Source organism: Enoplosus armatus, chromosome 18, assembly GCF_043641665.1.
Source record: "Enoplosus armatus isolate fEnoArm2 chromosome 18, fEnoArm2.hap1, whole genome shotgun sequence".
Taxonomy (NCBI): Eukaryota; Metazoa; Chordata; class Actinopteri; order Centrarchiformes; family Enoplosidae; genus Enoplosus; species Enoplosus armatus.
This window is the reverse complement of record NC_092197.1, coordinates 10,491,592-10,507,505: the sequence shown is the minus strand read 5'-3', so window position 1 is coordinate 10,507,505 and position 15,914 is coordinate 10,491,592. Positions and strand designations below refer to the sequence as shown.

The window sequence follows — 15,914 nt, the reverse complement described above, 5'->3', positions numbered from 1 at the left end:
CACTATAGTTAATTTGAAATAGGCATTTGAACCTTTACAAAAAGTTGTTAGAAATAATAAAATGTAAGAATATGGCACGTGTTACAAGAGTGCAGGGGTTAACTATTGCTTTAAACCAAACATGTGTAATCAGCTTGTGTACAAAAAGTGTCCCGTAAAGTCAGGTTGGAACAAGTTGTCCCACTGACACTGCCAAGCCAAGGTTACAGAATGATACATTTGACTGTCAAACTGTTTTTTTTAGGTTTGAATATGGTGTAGGCTAATAAAAAGTATGATTTTTTTTTTCTTGTTAGTTATTCATCTAAAGTGTAATTTTTGTATTGACAAATAATATGCACACTAGTGACATGCAGTACATTGTGAAAACATCTCTGTGACTCAACATGTCCTGCAATGATGTCACCGGGCAACATTGTCTCCCTGAGCATTGTGAAATGAGTATGACGTCTGAAACTCTGGAGAAGCAGATCATGCATTCTTATCTTTTTATCCTAATACCTAAAGATTACTTGAAGGCAACATGACACAGTTGTGGTTAGACACATTCAGTGGATAGGGCATGGAGGTCAGGGTAGTGAATGGCACTTAATATTTAGCTCTGTTGACCTGTGGTTGATTCCTAATTAAGAAAGCTTTTGTGTGTGTGTGTGTGGGGGGGGGGGGGGGGGGGGGGGGGGTCTATTTGATTCTACCTATTAATTAAAATAACATCTACAAGAACATATACATGTCTGAGACAATAGATAACTTGGTCAACAGGTCCCATTTGGGCTGTGTTGTGCTGTGCTGAAAGAAATATGTTGTAATCTTGTTTTTGGTGTGAAAGTGTTGACATATTTAGCACAATAAAGTGCCATTATGACAGGAACTTGAAAGATAAGGCCCAAGTGGAAAATTATTATGCTCGAAGTAGCTTAGATATGGGTTGATGTGGGTTCTGCTGATAAGATGCTTGTGCAGAGCTCAATGGTTTCCCTCTGTTTGGGAACACTGAAAGGTGTGTCTGCTCATGTCTATGCATGATATCATTAGGGATTGCAAAACAAGCAGGGACAGGAGATGAGCCCAATGTTTGTTCTCTCCTTATTAGGAAAAAAATTGATACTGATATGTGGGTGTAGTGTGACTTGAGTGTGATCCGAATTTCTGCATCAACATTTTATGTACCTTCACTGTCCCAGTTGACTATGAAATCTGATACTGAAAGAATTTATTATGAACATCTGACATAGTTGCAACAGAGCTTTTCAATGCTGTGTATTCCTCGAGCGTTGTTTTTAAACAATGGGAGCATGTCCTCAAGCCACGACTTGTGGCTAAAAGATCTTTGCATAAATCTTACAGTATGTATGTCCATTGTGTCTTGTGTCACCCCAGAAAATGAAGCGTTTGTCATCATTGCCAGTTTGGAGGTGTAGACTCAAATAAAATGGTAAACAAAGCTTGCAACAGTGAGTTGCGAGTTGATGAGTTTAGCTGAACTGGGTTGCAGTAAAGAATGATACATTTAGTACAGTGCTTTTTTTTGTGCTTAAACATTATAAATATGTGTTTTTAGAATGGGTTGAAATTATTGGGGACAATTGTATGGGCAATATATTATGGGAAAGGCCATGTAATTTTCCCTGACTTCTTGCCTCACCTCAACCCTAGGTCACCTTGAAGAAGGAGACAGCTGTCTTCAATTGGTTGCTGTGTTATTATAGACATGCATATTCTGCATGCATGCATGCGTGTGTGTATTTGTGTTTGGGTGTATTGGTTTGATTGTGAAAATGTGTTGTAAAAATAGTTGAGCTATGTGCTCTGTGCCTTCCAGGTGTTCGCCTCCTCCCTATCGCTTTCACATGTGATTTTTATTTCTTCTCCCCACCTTCCCGCACCCTTTTGTGGCTTCTCTACTGGCTTCTTTAAAGAGCCTGTTCCCCTCTGGGCGTGATGGTGAGACAGCGTGTGGCCCAACCCTCTGATTTGATGTGCGTCTTGTACATCTGACCAGGTGACGGGCTACAGCAGGTGGTGCTGTGTCCCTGAGGGAATTTGTGACGGCAGCTTGACTTACAACCTCAAAATGACATGCCTCTGGGATGACAAGGCATTATTATTCATGAAATACTCTGCACTGCCCGGCTCACAGTTTTTTTTCTTTTGCTCTTTTTCATGGCAGGCAATGAAACTTTTAAATGCTTAGTCTAAGAAGGCAGATTTACTCATGTCCTTCCAGCCGCGAATTATGTACTTTGCAGAAGTGAAATCCTCCTCACCAAAAGCCAGAAATAAAAGAGCCGATATTCAAACGTCTGTCATCAGCATTACAGTTTAAAGCTCTTAAGTTCAGCGCCGAATGAAATCCCTCTATTCAACCCCAGTTTTCTTTACTATCTTTTCCAATTTGTTCAAATGAAACGAAACGAAAATTCATTACATCAGAACTATAAGTCTTAGCTTTCTCTGGTTCTCAGTTGTTCTCTAAAGTAAATTCTGATAACCACTAACAATGAACCCATCTGTTCAGTCAAGTTACGCTCAGCTTTGCTCCGACGTTTCCCCCCTTTTCCATATAATTGCAATGTACTTATGTGACATATAATGCTTGTGGGTTAGCCTTTGATGTCATGTTTTCATGTCAATATTCACCCTTCCTGTTGGGCAGGGCAAAGGTGATGTATTTTCCACATGATCTGGGTTTTTTCTGAACCTCACTGACACGCAGACAGATTCACCACAGCCTGTCAGCTGAATCCTCATGCCAGACTCTAGAAAGTAAAGTGTATTCTGCAAATATGGTATACCAATGTACTCAATCGCCAACCAAATAAATTTAATAATGGACTAAACCTCAACATGTGACTGCACTTAACCTCAGTCTGTCTTCCAATAAATAGCTTGCAGCTTCAATTTTTCAGGGGAAAAGGAATGCATGACAGACGGGGATTAAACCAGTGAAACTCAATAGTGCATGAAATATTTTACTGCACCAAATAGTCTTTGCTGTGTCTCAGCGTTGGAACTGTCCATTTAATTTGAATGCACACATGTATAATCAGGATATGGTATTTTTATCCATCCATGAGGTAATAGGTACTGTAGATGATGGTGCATTTAGCCATTGAGATGTTTGAACATTTGTGCAAGGCAAACCTGCTGTCCAATGAAACATTGAGTTGGCAGTGAATTGAAGCTGAGCGCTATGAAGTCTCGCCTTTACTCTGTCCCTATGCAGGCCCAACAGTATCGCAGTTGCCTGAGGAAAGGCCAATGCTAACTCTCTTATATGCTAGGGATTAGCAGGGGTTTTAGCAAGATGTGTGAATGCATACAAGATATTTGAAATCACCATTTCTAAGCTCCAGGAATGAGTGTTAAGGATGATACAGGTACAGGGCGGGTTCACTTGACCATATCTTACTGGGAAGATGAACACCAAATATTTGCCCAGTCTTTTGGAGAAAGAGAGAGATGATGCCTTTGCCTCTAAATGCCTTATTTTCGAAAGGCTCCACTTTCCTCTGGTTTGTTTGTTTGTTTGTTAAAAGGACGATATGATCTTTAGTTTAGTTTGTCTATGTGTAAAGCTGCTCCACTGTTTAACAACAAAAGGTATCTCCATATTATCTGTTTTTTTTTTTTTTATAAGAATATAGTTTATCTCAGTCTGGGTAGTTTTTTCAGAACATATTTTTCAAGCACCGGGTTCAGTGAAAGGACACTGAGATGATAGGTCCAAAGGGCAGCTCAAGAGTTGCTGATCTGAGATTTTTTTAGGTAAACAAAGGATTGTCATTTCTTCTCTGCTTTTTCATCTTTCTTTTTTTAACTACTGTAGCTTATTGCAAGCCCCATTTCTGTTTCGCCAAAGGATGTACACCATTTACTTAAATTTTATTTCCTCCAAAAAGGTTTCCATGCACACCTCATTACAGGTTATCTCTTACTACTTTGTTTGCCGGTCCCGCATGTCTGTCCTCTTGAGGACATATTGTATGTGATATATTACAGACTCACTTTTACCCCCACTGTAAATGGCATTGCCGAGGGACCTGTTCTAAAGCTGTCAGCAGAGAGCCAGAAGCTTCAGAAGAGCACTATTAATAGACTGTTGTACTTTAATTTAGATAGCTTCAATATGATAAAGTTTAAGCAAGCTGTAAGACTGTGACTGTAGCCCCAGTAGCTCTGGTTAGAGGCTATTGGATGACAAAAAAGAAAGAGTGAATATTCTTTACAGTGTTTCAGAAGATTGTTGACTATTTCATACCACACAGTGATGGAAAACAAGCAACGGCATACCTTTAATCTAGACTCAGAGGAATGCTTCTGTTTGGTTTTGGCAGAATATGTGGTTTACAGTGCTCTTCCTTGAAAATAGTAATCTTTTCTAAATGCCAGTTGTTGGCTGCACACCAATTGTATATTACGTGATACGCTGTTTGTTTACATCCTCCTTTTCCTGTTAGTCTCTTCCTCTCCTTTTTATTCTCTCTCGTGTCTCAGATAATTGTTCTGCCAGTGTGGCGTCTGTCTCTTGTTGGTTTATATCCCTGTTAATATGAGTTCATGCTCCATCGAGTGTAAAATATCTGTCTTTCTGTCTCCAGGTGAATCATGAGCAGCAGCTATAGTGTCTCCCTGGCTGGCCCTGCCCCCTGGGGCTTCAGACTGCAAGGAGGGAAGGATTTCTGTCTGCCCCTCACCATCTCACGGGTGAGTGGAACACACACACACACACACACACACATCACTTATATACCCTTCACTCCATGACAGTCACCTCTGAGGAATTCTGTTCATGCTCACTATGCCATTTGCCTAGTCAGTGATGAAAGTGTGTATGCCGTTAATCTCCTGTGTGACACTCATTGCTGGATTTAGACACCCTCTCCAACAGTTCATGGCCCCTGTCACTCCACGTCCCCCACGGTCTTGACCTACCTCCCGTCAAGGCTATGACTATTGTCATAATAATGTTACATAACTGAACCGTAACCACAATATCCGTCAATTTAAAAAACTCCCTTGAATTTCTCTGACGGCCATCCAGGATGTATTTGGAGGATTAAGCCGAGAGCTGTTAACGGCTGCTGTCATTTGGTCATTCAGATGAGGGATAGTGCTAAGTGCCCTGGCCTTTCTCTCTGGCGTTAGTCCTGATGCGAGGCACAGGAGACTATGTGTACTGGGTCTGCAGTGGAACCATCAGAACCTGTCCTTAAATGGCCCATCTGACTGAAACTCTAGACAGCCACAGTGGTTCTGTAATAACTATTTGGGACTTTGGGCCACATAAACTCAAACTGGGACTTGGCTCTGGCTGACCAGGTTCTGTTGAGCCCTCAGCTGGAAGAAGGGCTGCTGGTGGGCCCACTTTTTAAAAAACAGGCCTGTTTTTCCAACAGACAGGTCCAGCCTCAGCCTATACATAGTCTCACTGTTTATGTTCAGGGGCCTTCTGTGCAAAACATTGTGATTGATGCAGAATTAAAATAAGTCAGTGCAGCTTACTTTTGGTCTGTCAGTCATTTTCAACCCAAGGGTTTCTGAAGTCTCAATTGTACCAACATTTCTACCTGTCAAACAGGATTAAAAGTAGACAGCTTGTCCTCTACCAGTGTAGTCTGTGCTTTGACAACAACTCCGGCTGTGGCAGAATGAGCAGTGTTATTCAGTTCCTGCTGCTTCCTGTTATGTAATTGTAATCTCAATGTCATGAGGAAGGTCAGTGACTCTGTTTATTTGTTGTTGGCAGGATCAGTTACAGAATTTTGAAAGTTGGAGGAGAAGTGACTTTTCTCATGTGGCAATATGACCATCTGTGTTAGGACATAGAGTATGAAAAGGCCAGCATAGCTGCTCAGACTATTTTTATGCCTTGCCACTATGATAATAATGGAATGCAGGACAGTATGTTGTCATAGTTGCATGTAGCTGTCAGTAGACATCTTGTCATCATATCTCAAAAACAATACATGAATGAAGCACCTCCACACTTGTCGCCTGGTTATATATAAGAGTATGTAAAAATAGAAAAACTTCAAGCCTTTCCATAGAGGAAGAGGAAAACGAAATCAGCATCACATTGGGTATTTGCCTCTCTTGCCCTTTTTAAATTTGGCATCGGCCGTTGAAAAAACACACAAGGTCAACATCTGCTCAAAATACCCCTCCATCTTCAACAGCTCAGTGCAGTTACACTTTGGATTCTCAAGGACCTGCAAATACAAGGATGCACAGGCCCTTATTTCACACTGAATTTTACTACTTAGACTTGAATATGTACTTACTTATGAGGCTCGTTTTTCAGTTAATATGATGCCCTCTCCACTGTATAAAACTCACAGGAAAAATAAAAAGCAGATGGCCACCTGACCCCTGCCTGTGATATTTGCCATGTCATGTTTTTACTAGAGAGTTTAAAATGAAATGAGACAGGTGAGTTGGGAAAGGTGTCAAAAAAAAAGCCAGACGAAAGCCTTGAATCTGTTAAAATCACAAGTGCATGTAATGTGGTAGTTTTGATCGTTTCCACTTTATGGACCATACAACATTTTGAATAACTCCTGTGTCCACCAGCAGTCCTGAGTTGAGTCATCAGTGGTCTGGAGCAAGCTATTGTACTGCTGAGCCAGGCAACATGACTCTCACAGCTTTTCATTCCATCACATTGTTGGTTAGTGTCATTCCTGTGACATATTTTCATCCCAGCGCATGACCCGTGAATGGCACCAAAGATGGCCCCGATTTCTTGTTGTTGTCCAGGCGCCAGGAGTAAGTCTCCCTTTTGTCTATTTATCTTCCAAATCCTAATGTCACAAAAGGCACAGCTGACATAATGCATGCTGGACATGTGCTCTTTATGTTGTGGTAAAGCTGAAAAGTTGATTTATCCATTTTGATACGTACATTTTCTTCAATCTGATAGACGTCAAATCTATCAGTACTCCATCTAAGTAATCTCTAATGATTACTGTATCTGTAATCGTAACTGTATTTACAAATTGAGGAGCAAGTGAGTAGAAGGTACATATATGGAAACATCTGCCAACAGTTTAACCATTACTTCAGTTCCTTCATTAGATGAGTGACGAGAAGACCGCAGGCCTATTTTAAGGTTCATTAGAAAGCCACAATGCTAAATAGACTTTGCAGTAAAGAATATGCATCTGTTGCTCTCACATGAAAGCTTATATTTATTTTGCTTAGATGGATGTGATTACCATGGAATAATGACGTAATGACTTTACATATGCTTACCATATGTAACTGATCCAAAGATTGCATACAGTGCGCTGGTTGCATACGAGACAACCACAGTCTGTCATCCTGAGGCCTTTTTTAGGAATATTTGGCTTTGGCCTTGTAATAACACTAAATCAAAGTATGAGGTGGACTACATACCGTAAGTTATATGTATTGTGTGATATTGACTTGGGTTTCACATTGTGAACAGCAACGCTCACAAAATAAACATCCAAAAGTCCTCATACCAACCAGACCACAATTTAGGGCCTCAAAAACACCCAAAAATATAGATTAATTGTACTTGAATGTTGAATTGGATTGCTTTGTGTTGTATACTGCAGGTGTTTATCTGCTGAAAAGATTAGAGAGAAACACCTTCAACTATGCAACTGATTATAAGTGAGACCACCCAATACTGTAAGGATGTCTTATGGAGGAAGGACCCAGTTATGTACATTATGTGTGCGGGTGTCTGTCCTGTCCCCCCCAGACTCTTTCCATCCTCATCATGTGTGGTTCCAGCTCCTTTTTAGGTGTTTCTAGACAGGCTTCCACGTGGAAAAGACTCACACTCAGCATTGCTTATGAAATAGTGGAAAATGTCCATTCAAAAGACAAAACAAAACACTCAAGTAAATTGAGTTTAGTCATAAATTCATTGGATTAACATTATTCTAGATATTACGTAAGAAGAGTTTATCAGCACTAAAGCTAAAGTAATACCAAAGTAACAGTAACTCTCACCCACCTAACTGTATTACTGTAGGTCAGTTGGGGGTCAGCACCGCGACATTTTTTCTCTCTTTCCCCATTGACCCCTCACTTCCCCTCCTTGTCTTCCGTGTCCTTTTGATTGTTGTTTTAGTGGCATGTGATACTTTGACTGAACGTTGTACAAACTAATTTTAACCTTGGGTTTGAGGTAGGCTCTGAGCTTACCAGATTTGTTCTACTTCAAGCACCACCATTATGTGTTAATATGGCGATGCTACGTTTATTCTCAAAGAAGAGGAATGTGATGATGTAGCGTATCTGAGCAACCCACATCAACACGAGGGGTAAATGGTATTCTTGTGCATTCGTCAGGAGAAGAGGATCCAATAGAGCCGAACAGCCCCACATTGGGTTGCTGGCAAATATTATTAGCTAAATTATTATAATAATAATGTTATATCTGCTAAAGTTCACAATTATATGTTTATTTATTAAAAGAAATTCAATGAAAATAATGATTCAGTTGGTGCTTGTCAACAGCATGAAACGGAGACAGCCATTGTTCTTTTAGCAAGTATTGTGAATTTAATTGGGTTTGAAACACCTGTCACTGTGCTCTTTGATCTGACTGTGAACATATCTTTACACACCAGTCATTCTTCTTTTCTCTGAACATGTTAGGACGCTTTAAATCCAGCATGTGCTTAAAAAGGCTCACTGAAAAATTTAATTTCCTCTCTGCACACTAGTTTAGTGCAATCAAGTTAGATTTGTAGAGCAACAGTGAGGATAAGCTCCATTGACGTTCAGCTACATAACTTACTTAAAATATCAGCAGTTCAGACGATGCACTTATTAATGGCTGTTGTATAATTGTTTACTAGATAAGGGAACACTTATCATCATATCTCAAAACATATTGTAGGGTTTCTTGTCATACAACATTTATGACTACTGGTGCTTCAAGTTTTTATAAAGCTATTTATTCATAAAGCCATTCACATGCAAACCAAAAGACATCATTGATTGTGCTTTTACTGAACTGGCTGCATAGTGAGGTTATTTTAATAATAAGAAAGGGTTAAAGTTGAGTATCAAATATTGCTACAGTTCGTGATAGCAAGTGCATGTGAAAGAATCCCATTAGAGGAATCTGACTTTTATCTTGTCATTGATTTACAATTAATGCAGAAAGAAGTTTGTATCTTGTGTAACTCATTGGGCAAAAATAACCTGGCTTGCTCTGTCTGACATGGAGCCATAACTTTAGTTTCAGTTCAGATCCAGAAAAAATAAAATCAAGCGGTGAAAAACTCCCCTGGCATTTCAGGAAACCATTGAGACAGATAGTTTGTCGTCTGTGCTGCATAGCTGCCAAACAGTTTGTATTTTTTTTATCTGTCTCGTGTATTAAACTCTCTTGAGCATTTTTACATGGAAACTGGAATTTAATAGAAACCAGTTAAGTCCATCCTGTATTTCATAGCTTCCTGTATAACTTAACACGGCATATTTAATAATCTGTGATTCCATGCAGGGTCCTAGAGATGTGTTCAGGTTACATATGGGTTTAGTAGAAAGCTGTTATCTGCAGTATGTGTTTGATCCCAGTATGATCCCCCTGGTGTCTGTCTAGAGTTGTATTGAGGGCATATGCTTTCAATCTCCCTAATGCTATGTGGCAGAGCTATAAAGAATAACCAAGCTGTCACTTGATTTTGATTTAGCTCATCCACGCTTTTTTTCTTTTTGTTTTGATGAAAGATAGTTAAAAGGAACAAGAAGAGAAAGGAATGAGCCCATATGCTGTAAATTCAATAGACACTCTAGGCCACTGCACATGATCTGCCTTCACGGTTGCAGCTTGGACTACAACCTACGATTAGTGTTTTAAAGGTCAGTTGTATTAAAGGCATCATCAACAGTGATAGTAACTCATGCTTGATAACAGGCATCCCATGTTATAAAGCATTGCTAAATCCTTTGCACAACTCTCTGGATTGTGGTTTAATATTAATGCGGCCTATTTAACATTTACCACAGTCATTGAAAGTAAAAATCATCTTTGCAATTATGCAAAATATGTGTTAGTGTTCCAGTGGCTCTCTAAGTTATGTAGTTGTAGCTTTTGGTGAACCTGTGTGTTCATGTAGCAGCTTTTGGAAAGCAGAGAAACTGTATATTATGCTAATAGGGGGTTAACTTGTGGTTAAGTATTTTTGTGTCAGCCCAGTCATCAATACAGCCAGAACATTTCGCCATCTCAACAGTTGGTGAAACTTACCAATCATTATGCCATTTGGCTGAATCCAAAAAGGCCCAATTTAAACCCAGCAGGAGAGTTGAATGAATCATGGAGTGAGGTGGAAAGCAGCACTTGGCTCAGGCCCCACCATGGCTAAATGCCTTTTCATATCATCAGCCTCAGCAGTGCTAGCCGGCCGGGTTTGTCTCTGACCTGACGAAAGAGCATTGAGTATTCAGTGCCGGGGTTGGTACTGCTTTGTGTTGTTTTGTTTTCGTTGTCATGGTGATTTGACTAAGAGCTCGTACGTAGGTCTGCCTGGCATCTCGTGTTTTCCAGCAGCCTGATTGATGTAGTAAGAGACTGGGGTCAAACCATGACAACCGCGCGTCTACCTCTGTTCAAGTGCCCTTAATTGTGATGTTTGGCTCGGGGGATAAGAGTTCTAGCCATTTGGTCCCCTCCCAACCACTGTAGGCTGCTCTGCTGGACTTCTTGACTGTTAAACAGTTTGTGCAAGGTGTTGCAGGTGTTCAAGCATAAAAAGAGAAGACTTCTCTTGACAATAAAATGTAGTTTATGGCTTCTGCCTGTGCTAGCCCAGCAGGTTGCTGTGGGCTGTACTGTCTTATGTTCTCTTGACCGATTCATCCCAGAGATTCTGCAGGGCGAACCGTTTCTTTTAGATGAGCTTTACAGGTTGAATGCGTGCAGGAACCATAGTCCTGCCTCCTGAAAAGGGAACATGATACAGTATGATGAGCTTCAAAATGAAGAGACAACATTTTAAAGTAATCAGTCAGGTTTTCAGACACATTGAATCCATTGGATAAAAAAACAAATAAAACCCTGGCCTCATAAAACTCACACTTTAATAACTGGTTTTGTAAGCAAGTTAGTCTAAGGCAGCTTTTTAATTATATAGAGTGAGTCAATCTGCTTTAGCCTTGTGTGTGATGGCATAATGTTAGGCCCAAGTCTTTTCCAAATATGGTCCTCCATCTTAGTCTACACTACACAGACATGACATGCATCTCACAGGCCTTTAGTCCTCACCACAAGACACTTCCTGTAACATGACTTCTCAAATGTGAAATGACCACAGGCCTCTTCCTTACTCCGTAATTTCACTGAAGGCAGGACGTTACACCAGCATGGAAGATGATGAGTATCCCACTAGTGCTGAATCGTTATCTTAAATGTGTCTGGTTTTAAAGGAGGCACTGTAATAGAAGTCTTCTTCTCCCGTTAAAAAGTTTTGTGGGAAATTTTAAATGTTTGATGTGACACTATAGCTGTAAATAAGTGGTTTAAAAATACAGTAGTGATCTGTTTGATGAAGAATTCCAGTGTGTCCGGAGTTTTGGCAGCTGCCCACTTTATAGAACAGAGACTATCTCTGGAGAGGCACTGTATGTCATAAATCTAGGCATGTCAACTACTTAACAAAGCTGCTTTCTCTCTAAACAGAATCTCTATGTCTTGTTTTCACCAATAATGAATCTTAGAGAGTTTATATAATTGATTAAGGCTGTGTAACAGATGGATTGAAGACACATGGTAGCAATAGACCGTTAATTTCTTTAGGCTTCTGCTCCACTTCTTGTGTTTTTTACAGTTAGTCTGGTACAAAATCCCTCTACATCTGTCTATAGAGAGGCGAAGATGGAGTTCTTCCACAAAGACATTTGTACCACAAATAAATGAAGGGGCTTTTTAGCTAGTAATGTCATAATCTCCAGTGTGCTATAAGATTTACCATAAGCCTTCCGCCAAGTATGGTGCAATATACTGTGTTCAAGCTACATTTGCAGGAGCAGAGGCACTTACACGAGTAGTGTAGAACAACTAGTCATTACCAGTAACTGCACAGCAGTAAAATCAGCAGTGTGGAGAGGACCACAGCAGCACAGCAGCCACACCATTATGTGGCTGGAATCCCATTCATGTAAACGGCAGTTGGAAAGACACTTCATTCATTTGGAAACGTCCTCCTCATCTGCCAAACTCATATAAAGCCCTAGTCCTATCTAGTAAACTTATTTATACTTTGTGAAACTGCCTTGGATGACTTCTTCTATTCGACCTAGCAAGGTTTAAAATAGTAACTTGTGTTTTGCAAATTTTGATTAAGTGCACAAATTACATAGTATGATGTGGTTGATAGTATTTGGTAAAAACACGTTGCTAAAACATCCTGCTCTCTTGAGAAAGCCTGAGTAGCACAGCCAAGTTTCCAGTTCATTACTTATCTCCGTCACGAGTGCCTCAGACCTCTCTTGATTTATATTTATAGACTGCGAATGCCAGGGATTCTTACTGTAACATCTATTTGTTTAGTATCCATGTGAGAAAGACAGTGTTTGACTGAAAGATGTTGGGATTTATAAAGTGCTCTCTGTTCACTGCAGACTGAAGCATTAAACATTGTTAGCCACATATAAAAACACTGATTTTTCTGAGACTGTTACAAGAGTCCTCTCCTCTCTTCATGTCCTCAAATAGTACATGTTTGAGGAATTACCATATATAGAGCTGTTTAGTATTGTCTTTTCTCACATCCCTACAAGGAGAGAAGTTCAGATCTCTTTTTCACTCTCTCTCTTCCTCTCTAACAAACACAAACACAGAGAGGGAGACTCGGGGAGACTGAGGGGGAAGAATCCATGTCCCAGGGAGGTGTTCATTCAACAATCCTTCAGCAGCTTTTTTCTGCCATTGACCTCTGGAGCGGTCGAGTAGAGTAAGACAGAGCCAGCAGATGCCAGTGATCTCTGAAGAGTGCTTACTCTCTCTTTCATTAGCCTCTGCATTGAAAAGCAATGACTTACTTTATTGAAAGAGAATGAGTCAGGACAGACTCAGTAAATGCCGGCAGGTGTGTCTATCAAGTCTGTGCCGGACACTGAGTGCGCAAGTGAGTCATTTGAAGCCGTGTTCATGCCTGCGTAGTTAGTACCCTAACCCTTTGTGAGTAACACTTAGCATGTGCCTGCACTATAGGTTTCCAAGATGTTGGTATGCATATATCAGCCTCAGCTATGCATTCAACACTTCCCGCTACTGATCTACTTGATAATGACACAAGGGAAGCACGGCTCCAGAGAAAATGTGTCTGTCACTGCCACCACCACTGTCACTTCCTCATTCTTTCTCTCCCTCCCTCCCACTCTTTTCCCCTTTTTACATTATGAGGGTTAACACAATGGCGCATTCTTTATGTCTCATTGGTTCCTTTTTAAAACCAGGGGAAAGTCCTATAAAGTTACCTAACCAGAATGCATTCTTTAGTAGTGGGGAGAGTGAATGTCTTGTTTATCTGTCTAAATCAGGGCTGGTTCATATAAATAACTTCCCTCAAGTGTGTGATTGAAGACGATGTGAAAGGCCTTCGGTTCATAGAAAGTCATTGTGGAATTCTAGATGGCAGTGGTGGAGCATTTAGTTATTTTTTGAATGTTATATTCATCACTCAGTAGAGTTGACATAAAATCACTTTCCTCCCATCATGCTTCACGCCCTCTTCATTATACTTTTCAGTCTCTCAACACATTCATAGACCTCACCAGAGCAGCCACTTTATGTACATGTGTGTGCTTCCCATGTGCCTATTTAAATGTTTTAGGCTTCAGGCAGCATGAGCTCTGTTCTTTCACATTACTGAGAGAGGACATAAAGATATGATCATAACAATGCCAGCATAAGGTAATAAATACACAGAGTTCCTTTTTGACCCAATGATTGTATGATCGGTTGAGAGTGCGCTGAGTGATTGATGAGGTGTGCACAGCCTTGTGTAATCACTGGTCGATCGCCACACCTAGAGAGTCATCCCATCGTCATGGTTTTATTACGTTGCTGTGTGTTTAAATGCACGTCTCAGCGTGGTGGAAAGGGATAGAAGACCTGATCAATCTCAAAGCTACCTTAAGCTACACTCTCTGGTAGAGCTTTAAGCTTTTAAGCCCTTACTACCATACTTGGAGTCAAAGCTATGAAGTATTAAATGGCTCTTTTCACTTTTTACGTTTCCCATATTAAAAGCATTGAGCTCCTCTTTTTCATTTTCTTTGGAAAATATACAAAACCCTTTACCCTTTCCATATATTACAGGTTTAATTTACAATACATATATAGAGTTTGAAATACAAGTGTTTCACAGCATGCACTCAATATAAAAAGGCTTAGAATGTGAAGAAAACCATTCATTTGTGTGATCAGACAAACATTTTACTGATTGGGAGGCTGGGCCAGGAAGGAAAAGGAAGGAAAACCTGCTCTGGAGTGCACACAGGACCTTTCAGCATGGCAATAACAGATGAAGCAAACAGCAGAGAACACCCAGGAGTGGCTTCAAGTCTGTGAATGTCCTAAAGAGACCCAGCAAAAGCAATGGATGTGGCCCCCATTAAAGATCTGAGGGGAGAACTGAAGATTACAATCTGAAATTTACTCTGACAGAGCTTGAGAGGATCAGCAAGGCAGAATTGAATAGACACTTCAATTTCCCAGATGCGTTTGTGCAAAGCTGGCAGAGGCATAACCACTACCACCTGATGCTGTAATCATTGGCAGTGGTTCTCTTTCAAGATACTGAATACAGCATCTAAGTATATGTGTGTAAATCAAAAACGTTGTTCGGTTATACATTTTTAATAGATGTTCTAAATAGTTCTGAAATTCTTTTAATTACTCTTACTTATGTTATACTGGCGCATAATATATTTATAATTGAAATATATAGTGCATACCTATGCTTACATATGATTGAAATTCAGACTTTGGTCATTTGGTAGTGTGAGTCATCATTGTGGGAATGTTTCGACTTTTATAAATGTGGTGGGTGTAGAGTCCTGTCCCATGGATGTTGTGATGGTGTGAAGAGAATAAGATGCCTGTCTTATCTGACAAAGATTACATAAGACAGGAAACAGAAAGGAGAGCACAATTCTTGGTGATTAAAGAAGTACATTTTTTTTTTCATTTGAATGCCTTTCTCTTATTCATTTCATTAAACTGCAGATACAAACCCTAAAGTTCCAAATGTTTACACAGTGCAATCCTAAATAAGGCACAAGAGGCAGAGTTGATTTGTGAATACTTTTCTTTGTTTCGTGCAAATATGTCCATGATGAGCTTCTTTTTAAATTTGTTTTTGTGTGTCATTGCAGCTCACTGACGGAGGCAAGGCGGCCAAAGCCAAGATGAGTGTTGGTGACATCATTCTATCCATTAATGGCATTTCCACGGACAGCATGAATCACCTAGAGGCCCAGAACAAGATAAAGGCCTGCACAGGCCATCTCAGCCTTACTCTACAGAGGTAACAGTTGCACACATAACACATGAGCACACATTCACTACAGCATAATCTATGGATTTCCTAGCAGAATGCATACTTTGTTGTTTTTGCCTACCAGTGTGTATTTAAGCCTGTTTGAAGAATTTGTACAGAGCCAAGAGTTACTGTCTGTATCTGAAGCTACTTTTCACACGATAGTGAACAGAAAAAATTATCTTTAATTGGCAATGGGAAGCTTGATTGCCATATTTGGTTTATTTGTTCTGTTTTCAATTTGCCTTTTCGTTATTTGGAACAGATGGAACTCCTGTGCTAGCTCAGTGTTTCTGCCACAGCAGATGTTTTGCCCCTGAGGTCCTGCAGAGAGTTTGGGAAAGTTAAAAAGACTGAATTTAGTTTTTTCTTGCACAG

General features: G+C 40.1%; 1 protein-coding gene across 1 annotated transcript in view; it reads left to right on the top strand.

The window, feature by feature from the left end:
* pdlim5b (PDZ and LIM domain 5b) overlaps positions 1–15,914 on the top strand; it is a 37,109-nt gene that overhangs the window by 545 nt on the left and 20,650 nt on the right. The window contains exons 2-3 of the mRNA XM_070924652.1: positions 4,602–4,707; positions 15,373–15,524. Coding sequence (XP_070780753.1) covers positions 4,609–4,707; positions 15,373–15,524 — 251 coding nt within the window. The 5' untranslated portion in view covers positions 4,602–4,608. The remainder of the gene's footprint in view (positions 1–4,601; positions 4,708–15,372; positions 15,525–15,914) is intronic.